The sequence below is a fragment of the Mauremys reevesii genome, linkage group 7, assembly GCF_016161935.1.
Source record: "Mauremys reevesii isolate NIE-2019 linkage group 7, ASM1616193v1, whole genome shotgun sequence".
NCBI lineage: Eukaryota > Metazoa > Chordata > Testudines > Geoemydidae > Mauremys > Mauremys reevesii.
The window spans coordinates 1,078,123-1,092,328 of record NC_052629.1 but is presented as its reverse complement, the minus strand read 5'-3'; the positions used below and the strand labels follow the sequence as shown (position 1 = coordinate 1,092,328).

Here is a 14,206-nt window from a genome sequence, read left to right as displayed (position 1 = left end):
GGTGATTGACAACTGAAACATGCCAAGACCAAGTCCCCGTCTCCCCCAGCCAGTTCCACTGCTGAACATTAGTCCGGAGCCCAACCGTGTGCACAGTTAGGATCAGTCGTGCAGGCCTCCGACCAGAAGCCTGTGCCAACTCCAGTGCGCTGAGCCGCAGCCGCTAGAGCTGGGTCGCCCTCTCACCCCGCGCAGTCCCTTGGCACTCACGCACTTTCTGGATTTTCCTGATCTGGTCAGAGAGCGTGTCTAACAGGCGTGTTTTCAGGAAGTCCGTCACTTTGGCCACTCGGCCATCAATGTAGTAACTGGAATGAGAATAAGAAGGTAAGAATCAGACAGGAACTACAGCAAGGAGCTGGGAGTAACTCTGTCCCTCACCTTGTCTTCTGGGCATCTGCTGGGCCACACCTAGATGGCTCCTTTGCTCAGGCTGCTCATGGACTGGGACAGTCCCTGCCTCATTCCCCCTCCCCAAGCACTGACCCCTAGCCATGTCTGTAGCTGGGCTCCTCCATGTGCTCCTGATCATGTCTGTACGTAACAGTTTGTTCAAGGCATGGAGTGAAGTCACTGGGAGGAGCTGGGAGCTTGCTCACTACTCTTCCGAACACTCTGGGTAGATAACAGGGCAACAGGCATGTAGATACGTCGCAGGGAAGTCAGAAGACAAGGAGTTGGCAGCCATACCGCCCAGGGATGTTGTAAGGTTTTACTGATTACTGTCTGTGAAGTGCTCTGAGATACCCCACTGAACAGTGAGCAACACCCGGCAGCGGAGGGGTGGAAATTCTAAATCTGAACATGTCAGACTGCTGTGTAAGTCTGCGTGAATCCTGGCTTCTCTTTGTAAGATCAGTGCTCTGTCCTCCGACTCCCCCAGAACAGCAGTTATACCCAACCGCCAGCTGCCAATGCTCACAGACTATTTCCATACGAGCATCCTTCTCTACCTTCCACCTCCGAGGTCTTGTGTACAATACACGTCCCAAATCCAGAGGGTGCACCTGCTGCCAGTCCACTGTCCATGATGCCCAGGGATTTGTTTTCTGTGGCCCGAGGCACCAGGTTCTGGTGAGTGCTTAAAGCAGTGGGGCGAGGAGAGCACACTGCAGTACTGTGTGCCAAATCGTCCCCATGAAGAGAGCCCACCTGAGGTCTATGCACCACGGACATCCCGGCCAAGCCCCAGCAGACTTGTGATGCACAGGGGTCAATTTCACACCATGCAAGATGGATGCCCGATACCACACAGAGTGACAAGAAAAAATTGGGACTAACTGGGGCCTGGTGATCAGCCTACCAGCAGACTTGTAATTGTAAATGCCCTATAGCCAAAAGCCCCTCTCCTCCTTCAGGTCCCTTCTAGAGACACATTTCTCTGTGCTGCCCACAAATCAAACCGTAACCTGTGCCACTCACACACCTGCTCCACTCCAGCAGCTCGTAACAAGGAAAGTACGAAAGAGAGACCTTGCAGTGTGACTTGTCTTAGCTGTGTCTTTAGACAGCAAGCTGCTAGGGGCAGAGACTGTCCTCAGTGGAATTTCGTACGGCACTCAGGATATCGTCATCACTTAAATAATAATGTTCTTAAATCCCTGACCATTCCATGAACAGACCATGAGCAGCCGGCACCAATGGGACTATACATTCTACAAGTGAGTTACAAAAACAGCGGTCCCGGGGGATGGCAGATATTTAGTAAGGGACAGACGCTCTCAAGAACTGAATTGAAAAGCTCATTTAGACTGGCTTGGATGAAAGCACTGTCCCATGGGTTGAAAACTAGCTGAAAGATCAAACAAAGGGTTATGTTAACGGACATGGATGGCAGTTTGGGGGAAGTGTCTACTGGAGTGCTGCAGGGATCAATGTCACTTGACACCTTCGCTACTGAGGGAATGGCACACTAATGTATTCACAAGTGATGATGGGTGGGGAGGTTCTATGAACATCAGTGACAAAAAGAACAATGTTACCTGACGGGCAGGACATAGAGTGAAAACCAGCTTGGAAAATACAGCTCAGCCAGCTGGGGAAGGGAATGTGAAAGGCAGGTATTCAGGGATCATAGAAAGGCCTAGAAGTGAAGGAAAGCATGTTACTCATGAATCCGTAACATGATACAGCAGCAAGAGAGAGCAATGTGATTTTGGCTGCAAAAGCCCAGAGCACATCCTGGAGTGAGGAGGGAATGGGCATCCTGACACGGGGAGGACAGGTGGCTCTACCGTTGCCCCGGAGTACTGCAGTTAGTTCTGGGCACCACATCATCAGAAAGACACTGACTGGCTGGAGTCCCACGAAAAGCAACAGAAAGTATCAGCGGACTGGAGGAACTGCTTCCTGAGCAAAGCTGAAAAATGCTGAATGTGTCTAGCTTGGCTAAGTGGTACGTCAGGAGACTTGGCGCAAATCTATGAAGGGTTAAACACCATTGAGGAAGAAGATTTATTTAGCAGAATAAAAGGGAAGATTATTAGGAGTAATGAGATGAAAGTAAAAAAAAGAAACATTGAGCTTCAGTATCAGGAAAGCCTCTGTGAGAGCCTGTGGAACTGTCTTCATCTCATGGGACATTTAACCAGGGGAGGGTAACAACAGAAGACTCCATACCATTCACTAGGGACATCTTGCAAATCTAATGTCATGGAAAGTTCTTAGCTACTCCAGCAATGGACGCTACAGGAACCCGAAACTGGACATATAGATTTAAAACTAAATTAGGCCAAGCCCTCTGAGAAAGAACTGTCAGGAACTCTCCTGCTTTGGCACCATGATGGACTGAATAATGGGTCTTTTCCATCACTATTTTACATGGTTCAAACTTAGGCAAGTTCATTCGAAGTCTTAAAAGTCAATAAAAGCTCTTTAAAAATCAGTGTGTGACTTTAGCAATTGAAACGTCTTTACAGCAGGAGAAATGTCTGCCAGGCTTGGATTACTTCTGCTTCTAGCTACACACAAGATGCAATGAAATCAAGTGTGCTGGACAAAAGAGTCACATCAATCCAGCCTCAGAAAAGCCAAGAGCAGCCACACGAAGGTAGAGTATTCACAAGTCATTACAGATCTCGCCCCCAGAACAATGATTTCCTTCGGAACACTGCAGCTAGATCAAAGGGAGGATTCACCACAAAGTGACAGTGGGTATTGCGTATGGAGAGGCAGCACTATAGCTGCCTTTCAAACACTGGAAGAAGAGGTCTTGGTCATAGTAGCAAATGGAATTTCTAGGAAAAGGCTGCATAGCGATTTTAGCACCATGTAATGCTTTGTTTGTTTGTGTGGTTCACAACCTCCAGACAGCATCTGCAGCTCAGAAATGATGTGCTCAGAGACACCACACACTTTTCTAGTGACAGACACAGCTTTTAGAATTAACTTGCACCACAGTCTGACAGGGGAGGAATGGTGTGAGGAAAACACCCTCCCTTCCTCCTCCTCATTCTCCTCGCTTGAGAATGTGGAAAAGACGGTTACTCACCTGTAGTAACTGGTGTTCTTCGAGATGTGTTGCTCCTATGCAGGATGTCACCCAGGAAGAAATCCGTTGAGATGAACAGGCTCGGCCCTTCTGCGCTCCGCAGTGCGACAAAGCTCGGTGTGGAGCTGCTGCTCACGAGGTGAGGCGCGGCTTTTGGAAAGAAGACCGAGAAAAGATCTGGATTAAGATGAAAGCGACACCACCTTTGGGAAAGGCCGCCGGATGCGGATTGCTGCTTGTGAACTACTGGTGATAAGGGGTACTCTGGTACTGCGTGCACCGGGGAGACATCGGTGCCCAGGAGTGGGGACTCCCGTGTTGAGGACACCAACAGCTCCTTCTAGTGGAGGAAATGGTGCGGTGCTGGCGGCTTCGGTGCCGAGGAGGTTGGTGCTGGCACTTCCATGGTGTAGCAGTTGGTGCTGGTGGCACCGCTGTTGTGTAGGCGTCGGAGCCGCTTCAGTTGCCGGGGTCTCAGCGCTGTCTCCTTCAGTGGCGTTGACAGTGCCGTGGTGGAGGAGGTAGGCTTGGTCTTGCCTCTCAACTCTGCACTGAAGCGCTGGGGATCAGCAGAGTCCACTGTATGGGTGGCGTTGGGCACTGAGGAGAGCGACCTGGCTGGAGAACGCTTTCTCTTGGTCTGCTCTCTGCCAGGCGAAACAGAAGCTCGCTTCCTCTATGATTTTTTTGAGGAATGAGCCTTAGCTGAGTTCGATGGAGAGGTCTCCAGTTAGCTATTCCCGGTGGGTCCAAAGCTGGCCATAGCTACTTTTCCATCAGGATGAGTTTAAGCCTCAGGTCTCTGTCTCTGCGAGCCCAGGCTTTGAGGTTGCTGCCGTGAGCACACTTCTAAGGGATGTGCAACTCACCCACGCAACAAACACACTGCAAGTGTCCAGCTGACACTGGAACCACTTCCCTGCATGTCATGCAGTGTTTGAAGCCAGGTGAACCAGGCATTTTTTCCAGTTCATGGCCATTATCCTACCTATTCTACAGGGTTGGTTTTTTTTGTTTTTGATTTTGTTTGTTTGTTTGTTTTTGAGAAAGAATAAAGAAAGGTAAGTGTGAGGTTCTGTACCTCGGGGGAACATCCTCACCTCCATGTTCATCCTTAGAATATGACTGTGTGGTGTCCAGTGCAAAGTTTGTCATGTCGGGTGTCTTCGGAAGGCTCGTGATGCACTGAGCATTATTATAGTGATGTTATAGATTGTAATTTCATGTATATAGTTATGAGACTGAAAATGTGTCCTCATGGCTTAAAACAAGCCCAGGGAAAAACTCTCCTGGAGCAGAGGGGCAGTTCACACCTCATCGGGCAGGAATGGGACAAACCCAGCCCAGCCTCACAGGAACAAAGGACACTGGCCCAGGCAGCAACAAAGGATCTGTTGGACTCTCAGTGAGTCACCCCCCTTCCCTTGGTCAGTTGGGGACTGCGATGAGGTTGTGCTCACCTGACCCTGAAGGGGGGGGGGGGAAGCCAAGAGGGGAGAAAGAACGTGATAAAAGGGAGAGACACGTTTGCCATGTTCCTCCTCTCTCTTCCACCTCCATCTACAGACACCACCACCAAGCGACTGAAGCGCTGATCAAAGGGGCCAGGCAGTGTTAAGAGCAGCTTAGAATGTGTTCTGCTTTTATTTCATTTGACCAAATCCGACTTGTGCTTTGACTTATAATCACTAAATCTGTCTTTTGTAGTTAATACATTTGTTCGTTTGTTGTACCTGGAGCAGTGAGTCTGGTTTGAAGTGTGTCAGAGACTCCCCTTGGGATAACAAGCCTGGCACATATCAATTTCTTTGTTAAATTGATGAACTCATATAAGCTTGTAGCGTCCAGTGGGCACAACTGGACCCTGCAAGACGGAGGTTCCCAGGGTTGTGTCTGGGACCGGAGATGTTGGCTAGTGTCATTTGGTTGCACAATCCAAGGAGCAGTTTACACGCTAGAGGCTGTGGGTGACCAGCCCAGGGGTGGGGGTTCTCCCAGCAGAGCAGGGTCAGGCTGGCTCCCAGAGTTAAGGGTTGGAGTGACCGAGCAGATCATTGGTCCAGATAACATGAGAGGGGAATGTCATAGTAAGTAACTAGCTAATTTAATAATAATAGGAGATATACCAATCTCCTAGAACTGGAAGGGACCTTGAAAGGTCATTGAGTCCAGCCCCTGCCTTCACTAGCAGGACCAATTTTTGCCCCAGATCCCTAAGTGGCCTCCTCAAGGATTGAACTCACAACCCTGGGTTTAGCAGGCCAATGCTCAAACCACTGAGCTATCCCTCCCCCCCTGTTAGCTATTATTTAGCTAATAACTAAAACTTATGCTATCTAAATTACCGTAACACTATCTGAACAGTAGTATTATCTGTCTTTGCAGGATAGCTGTGACTCCATCTCAGGCCAGGGACAGGACAGCTGAGAAGGAACTGAGGAGGTCGGGTGAGGCACCAATGGCACGGCGACTTGCACGGGCACTGCTGCTGAAACTCTCCAAGTGAAGATGCAGGGATGCACCAGTACCTGAAGTGGAGCACCCACAGGGGCATCACTAGAAGAACAAGCCTGGGCTACTTCCTTCTCTCCCCTCGTGAGGTACATCCTCAGTCTCCCCAGGGTACACCACCAGCAGCTCCTTGGTGTCCTGGTCAGCCAGCAAGTCTGGTAGGTCTGCTGAGTCCTCAGTGCTGCCGCGGTCCACTCTGAGCCTGCTCCAGCAGCAGGTGGGAAGTGTCTGGCTCCTCCGGTGGCTCCATCCCAACTGAGCTGCAAGGCCAACCTTCTCTACTTCCTGTCCCACCCCTCAGCTTCCAGCGGAGCAGGCACGGGTGTCCTGGCTTCGTGCACCAAGGGGTGGGCGCAGATCCCTCCCTGTCAATCTTGGAGGGAGGCCACGCCCCCTCACGATAAGCCTTTACTTTCATACGACCATACGAATGGACAGAGATCACTTAGGACCCTGAATTTCTTTTGAAAGCCATAGGGCTGGAGTGGTTAACCGGCCACACCATGGCGTAGCATTCTCTTTCTGTGACCGAGTAATTCTGTTCCGGGGGGTCACTTTCTGGCTTCGGAAAGCAATGGGGTGTTTCTTGCAACTCTCGCCAATGGCATTAGTACTGCAGCTAGGCGAATGTCTGCGGTGTCTGCGCAGCTCAAACAGTCTGTCAGAATCTGGACTGCCCAGACCAGGGTTTTCACACAAGATTTTCTTTACCTCACCAAACCCTCTTGACATGCCATTGACCATATGACTTTGGCTTGGTCTTTTTACATACGCTGATGTTTTGCAACGTCACTGAACCCCCAAACAAACCGTCGGTAATGGCTTACCAGACCTATGAAAGACTGGAATTGCCATTTGGTGTGTGGCACAGGCCAATTCACAATAACTTCAACCTTTAAGGGATCAGGTGAGATTAGATCATCTACCCAATGTCCCAAATAAGGCACCGTGGCTGCTCCATGTTTCTATTTAGACTTTTATAGTCAGAGCAGCCTCTGAGCTTTGAGCACACAATTCCCAAGTGTTTCTTGTGCTCGGTTCCAGTGTGCTAAACACCACTATATAGTTGACGTAGGCCCTTACAAAGTCCTGTCATCCGTTTAACACGTGGTTCACCAGCCTCTGAAAAGTGACTCCTGTAATAATTAACCCTAATGGTAACACTTGGAATTCACACCGTGCCAGAGCAGCAATAAAAGCAGATATTTCCTGTGACTCGGGTTGCAAAGGAATTTGCCACATGTGGTAAGATACCTAGCTTTGCTCACAGTAACTAGCAGACCATCAATTCCAGGTGTAGGCTAAGCATCGGAGACAGGAGGCCCAAGGCTGGCTGGTCCGGAACAGGTGCTAGCAACACCCTCCCGGGGGAATTCAGAACTTGACAGACAATGTTGCTACGCACATCTCACCAGGATGCTACGAACCAGCATGTTTCAGTTTTCACATGACACCTCACGAGCCGGGCGTTGTACAAAGCTTGTTACACTGGTGCATGGGGTGTGACCCCACGGTGCTCAGGGTCACAGCCCCATTTCACAGATGGGGAACGCAGCACAGAGAAGGGGGATGCGTTACCCAAGGCCACCCAGCAAAGTCTAGGGCAGAGCTGAGAACAGACCACAGGTCGCCTGCCTCCCAGTCCTGTTCCTCCTCCACCAGACCCACGGTCCAGCTCTGCAGCTAACCCCCCACTGTCCCGCCCCCTCCAGGGCTGCGTGTTTCCCAGCAAGGGAGGGTCAGTGGGTTTTCTTGTGTGCGGTGCCCTTAACACAGGTGAGTCCTAACGCAGGCTGGTTCGTACACCCCCCTCGTAGCCGCGGAGCAGACAAGGCAGCACAGACGCTAACACGGGCTCAGCTGCTGAGTCAAAGCCTGGCAGAGCTGGGGCCCCTCCACCTTAACTAGAGCAGCGTGGCCTGGGCCAAGTCTGCGGGGCCTTCTCCCACCGGCAGCGTTAGCCACCAGGCCTCCCAAGCCTGCTCTAGACAAGGCCAAGAGGGCAAAGCGGGAGGCAGCAAGCGCAAGCTTCCCCTCGGCCTGCACCAGGCATGGCTCCTGCAGCGGACACAGTCTGCAGGGACCCCCCAGCAGCAGGGCCTCCCCCCTCCCCCCAACCTCCTGGGAGCACCCCGCCAGCAGCGCCCCCACCCCAACCCCGAGCCCCTGGGAGCACCCCGCCAGCAGCGCCCCACCCCAACCCCTGGGAGCACCCCGCCAGCAGCACCCCACCCCAACCCCTGGGAGCACCCCGCCAGCAGCACCCCACCCCAACCCCTGGGGAGCACACCCCGCCAGCAACGCCCCTCACCCCAACCTCCTGGGGGAGCACACCCCCAGCAGCACCCTCACCCCAACCCCGAGCCCCTGGGGAGCACAGCCCCGCCAGCAGCGCCCCACCCCAACCCCTGGGGGAGCACACCCCGCCAGCAGCGCCCCACCCCAACTCCTGGGGAGCACACCCCGCCAGCAGCACCCCACCCCAACCCTGAGCCCCTGGGAGCACAGCCCCGCCAGCAGTGCCCCTCCCACCCCGATCCCCTGGGGGGAGCACACCCCCGCCAGCAGCACCCCCCACCCCCACCCCTGGGAGCACACCGCCAGCAGCGCCCCACCCCAACCCCTGGGAGCACACCCCGCCAGCAGCGCCCCACCCCAACCCCTGGGAGCACACCCCGCCAGCAGCGCCCCACAACTCCTGGGAGCACACCCCGCCAGCAACGCCCCCACCCCAACCCCTGGGAGCACACCCTGCCAGCAGCACCCCACCCCAACCCAGAGCCCCTGGGAGCACACCCTGCCAGCAACGCCCCACCCCAACCCCTGGGAGCCCTGCCAGCAGTGCCCCACCCCAACTCCCTGGGGAGCACACCCTGCCGGCAGCGCCCCACCCCAACCCTGAGCCCCTGGGGGGAGCACACCCCTGCCAGCAGCGCCCCCCACCCTAACCCTGAGCCCCTGGGGGGAGCACCCTCCCACCAGCAGCACCCCCCCACAACACTGAGCAGCACTCCGCCACAACCCTGCCCCTGGGAGGAGCAGCATGTTCCCCCACAGCGCCCCTCCCCCTCCCAATTCCCTGGGGGGAGCAGCACATACCCCCCTCCACCACGACCCCGAGCACCTGGGGTGCAGGGGAAGCAGCGCGTCTCCCTGTGCTACGACCCTGAGTGCCTGGGGGGAGCAACCCCGCCCGCCTGCCAGGAGCCCGTGCCACCCTCCCTGGCCCAGCCCTGAGCTCCTCTGGGGGGGCAGCCCCGCCCGCCTGCCACGAGCCCGTGCCATCCTCCCTGGCCCAGCCCTGAGCGCCTCTGGGGGGGCAACCCCCCGCCTGCCAGGCCTGGCCCAGCCCTGAGCTCCTCTGGGGGGAGCAACCCCGCCCGCCTGCCAGGAGCCCGTGCCACCCTCCCTGGCCCAGCCCTGAGCTCCTCTGGGGGAGCAACCCCGCCCGCCTGCCAGGAGCCCGTGCCACCCTCCCTGGCCCAGCCCTGAGCTCCTTGGGGAGAGCAGCATCCCATCACCACAACACAGGTAAGTCACAGCCTCACTGGGCTGAAACCCACCCAAATGTAGAAATGTCTGTTTTCAAACAACTTTTCACAGGGATATTTTTGAGTTTTTGGCCAAATTATTTTGACAAAAAACCCAACAACCCAGAGGTTTTCTGCGGAAAGCAGACACTTCAGGGAAAACTGCTTTGACGAGAACCCAATTTTCTGTCGAAACCCAGGCTCAAGAGAAGAATCCCAAGTGGCACTAGAGCCAGGCACTGTGCCCGTCCCTCGAGAATTACAGCCCCAACCCCAAACCTTCAAACCCAGCAGCCGGGCCCCCACGTCATGAGATTTTAACAATAATACATTTGGGGCTTCTTTTATTCCCCTCCTGGGGTTTGAGCCCTTAGCTGGAAAACATGACCCAGGCGCTGCCTTTCTCTGCACCCACAAAGGCTGGAACTTGTTTTTTAAATGGCAGCCAAGATTCTCCTGTAATCCCATGACTCCAGCAGCTGGAGCTGTGTGTCATGGAGCATAGCACATAAATACAATGAGACTCGTGACGCAGGGCTGGGCTGGGCTGGTGACACTGGGACAGGACAGGTAATGGAAGGGAACCAGTAATAACAATCACTACCTAGTTCTTACTAGCGTGTTTCATCCCTAGAGCTCAGAGCTTTACAAAGGAGATCAGCCCAACTTTACAGGTGGGGAAACTGAGGCACAGAAGGGGCAGTGACTTGCCCAAGGTCACCCAGCTGGTCAGAATAGACCCCAGGGCAGCCTGTGCTGCATGTGCGGAGGGGCCTGCCTCACCGTTCAGCATGCGCTGCACAGGACAGGGGCCGCGGGTCAGACGCAGTCACCCCCACACCCCGTGAAGGCAATGCCGGGCACCGGGGTTCCCTGGCTACTCATGGGGCCTGGCTGCACCTCTGCCACCCCCTCCCCCTCTGGGTTTCCCGCTGCCTTCGGAATCCTTCCCCAAAAGAGTCACAATTAGCTGCCTGGTCCATTAGCCTCTTACCCCGTTTAACGAGGAGAGCCCCCAGCCCCTGAGCAGCTGGTTTTGTTTACTCCCCCCTTAATTTAGAGAGGGACCTTTGCCCCCATTATCTGACCCCTTCTTTTATTCCGGTTAATTAAATTAAACCCAACTTCCAGCGCTCAGGAATTTCCGGATCGAGTGTGTTGCCTGCCACTCCAGGGAGAGTCTGCTTAGAATTAGACCGCCTGCGTGCCCGGGGGCTGAGCGCACGGTCCCCGCCGGGAGGGGCAGCGGGCGGCAACTGGGCTGGGAGAGCTGCTACTGCTGTCCTGGCACCTGTGCGCAGGTCCAAAGAGCTTTGTCCCAGAGAGACGGGGGCAGCCCCACCCCTGCCGGGAACACAGAGGGGGCAGGGCACAGGCACAGACACGATTATTTTGTGTTTTCAATCAGCTTTCACCAGACCCAGCCCATGGCCTGAGCTGGCATCTCCTCCTCAAGAGGCCTTCTGTGCTCGCTGTGAGCCCCTCTCCTCCAGGTGGGGAAACTGAGGCACAGAAGGGCAGTGACTTGCCCAAGCTCACCCAGCTGGTCAGAATAGACCCCAGGGCAGCCTGTGGTCCACCCACTGCTGCAGAGCCAGGGGTCAGAGCAAGCTCACATGTCCACACACTGTGCACACGCTTCCTGCAGGCCCCACGTGCACCACACCCCCAGACATCCAGGCCCTACCCGTGTACATCCCGGGTACAAACCAGCCTCCACTTCCTCCCTCCCCCACACAATCTCCACTCCGCCATATGCACCCGCGGACGTCCCGACCGACCCCTGCCCAAACGGAACCCCCTACAACGCAGACCCCTGCTCAAACCCGCCCTCCTCCCAGACTCACCCCCCCGACACGCCCAACCGGTACACCCAGGCCCAATCTGGACCCCATCTCTGACACCCCCACCCAAACCGAACCCCACCCCGACACCCCCCCAAACCGAACCCTGCCGTCGACACCCCAAACCAAACCCTGCCGCGACGCCCACCCAAACCGAACCCCACCCCAACATCCCCCCCAACCCAAACCCTGCCGCCGACACCCCCAAACCGAACCCTGCCCCGACACCCCCAAACCAAACCCTGCCTGACATGCCCCCACCCAAACCAAACCCCGCCACCGACACTCCCCAAACCAAACCCTGCCCCAAACACCCCAAACCGAACGCCACCGACACACGTGCCCCAAACCAAACCCTGCCCCGACACCCCCAAACCAAACCCTGCCCCAACACCCCCAAAACAAACCCTGCCCCGACACATGCCCTCCCAAAACAAACCCCAGCGACACATGCCCCACCCAAAGTGAACCCTGCCCTGACACATGCCCCCACCCAAACCCTGCCCCGACACATGCCCCCAAAACAAACCCCAGCGACACATGCTCCCACCCAAAGTGAACCCTGCTCTGACATGCCCCCACCCAAACCAAACCCCACCTCAACATCCTCACCCAAACCACACCCTGCCCCGACACCCCCAAACTGAACCCTGCCTCCGACACCCCCAAACCAAACCCCACCCCAACGCCCCACATCCAAACCGAACCCCGCCTGACACGCTCCCACCCAAACCAAACCCCACCCCAACATCCCTCCACCCAAACCGAACCCAGCCCCAACAATCCCCCACCCCAACCAAAACCCACCCCAACAATCCCCACCCAAACCAAACCCTGCCCCAACAATCCCCACCCAAACCAAACCCCACCCCAACAATCCCTCACCCAAACCGAACCCTGCCCCGACATACGCCCACCCAAACCAAACCCCACCGACACACGCGCCCCCAAAGCAAACCCCACCAACACACGTGCTCCCAAACCGAACCCCAGCAACACACACCCCCCACCCAAACCGAACCCCACCCCAACACCCCCACCCCAACAAAACCCCACCAACATACGCCCTCACCCAAACCGAATCCCACCGACACATGCCCCCAAACTGAATCCCACCCTGACACACGCCCACCCAAACTGAGCCCCGCCCCAATACCCCCACCCAAACCAAACCCCACCCCAATACCCCCAAACTGAACCCCACTGACACATGCCCCCAAACTGAATCCCACCCCGACAGATGCCCCCACACCCAAACCAAACCCCGACACGCCTCACCCAAAGCAAATCCCATCAACACACGCCCACTCCACCCAAACCAAACTCCACCGACACGTGCCCCCAAACTGTACCCAGCCCCGACACACGCCCCCAAACCGAACCCAGCCCCCAACACACGCCTCCCACCCAAACCAACCCTGCCCCAACACACGCCTCCCACCCAAACCGAACCCTGCCCCAACACCCCCTGACCCAAACTGAACCCTGCCCCCAACACACGCCTCCCACCCAAACCGAACCCAGCCCCCCACACACGCCTCCACCCAAACCGAACCCAGCCCCGACACACGCCTCCCACCCAAACTGAACCCTGCCCCGACACGCCTCCCACCCAAAGCGAACCCCACCGACACGTGCCCCCAAACTGTACCCAGCCCCGACACACGCCCCCAAACCGAACCCAGCCCCCAACACACGCCTCCACCCAAACCGAACCCTGCCCCGACACACGCCCCACCCAAACTGAACCCAGCCCTGACACACGCCTCCCACCCAAACCGAACCCAGCCCCCGACACACGCCTCCCACCCAAACCGAACCGAGCCCCGACACACGCCTCCCACCCAAACCGAACCCTGCCCCAACACACGCCTCCCACCCAAACCGAACCGAGCCCCCGACACACGCCTCCCACCCAAACCGAACCCTGCCCCCAACACACGCCTCCCACCCAAACTGAACCCTGCCCCCAACACACGCCTCCCACCCAAACCGAACCCATCCCCCAACACACGCCCCACCCAAACCGAACCCTGCCCCAACACCCCGACCCAAACTGAACCCTGCCCCCAAACCAAACCCAGCCCCGACACACGCCTCCCACCCAACCCGACCCGAGCCCCCGACACACGACTCCCACCCAAACTGAACCCTGCCCCCAAACTGAACCCTGCCCCGACACACGCCTCCCCAAGTGAACCCTGCCCAACACTCCCCCCACCCAAACCGAACCCCGCCCCCAACACACGCCTCCCACCCAAACCGAACCCTGCCCCAAACTGAACCCTGCCCCGACACACGCCCCAAGCTGAACCCAGCCCCTGACACACGCCCAAACTGAACCCTGCCCCGACACACGCCTCCCAAGTGAACCCTGCCCAACACTCCCACCCAAACCGAACCCTGCCCCAACACACGCTCCCACCCAAACTGAACCCTGCCCCAAACTGAACCCTGCCCCGACACACGCCCCAAGCTGAACCCAGCCCCTGACACACGCCCCAAACTGAACCCTGCCCCGACACACGCCTCCCCAAGTGAACCCTGCCCAACACTCCCACCCAAACCGAACCCTGCCCCAACACACGCCTCCCACCCAAACTGAACCCTGCCCCAAACTGAACCCTGCCCCGACACACGCCCCAAGCTGAACCCAGCCCCTGACACATGCCCCCAAAGCGAGCCCTGCCAACACACTCCCCACTCAAACCAACCGCTGCCCCTAAAACACACGCCCACCAAATTAATGCTGCCCTGACACATGCCCCCACCCCAACTGAACCGCCCTAACAAAGGCCCCCACCCTGACACCCCTGCTCAAACCAAGCCCC

General features: G+C 56.6%; 1 protein-coding gene across 1 annotated transcript in view; it reads right to left on the bottom strand.

Annotated features, from left to right (window-relative positions):
* The window catches only part of HPSE2 (heparanase 2 (inactive)), a 275,991-nt gene that overhangs the window by 57,221 nt on the left and 204,564 nt on the right, over positions 1 to 14,206 (bottom strand). The window contains exon 7 of the mRNA XM_039481786.1: positions 215 to 308. Coding sequence (XP_039337720.1) covers positions 215 to 308 — 94 coding nt within the window. The remainder of the gene's footprint in view (positions 1 to 214; positions 309 to 14,206) is intronic.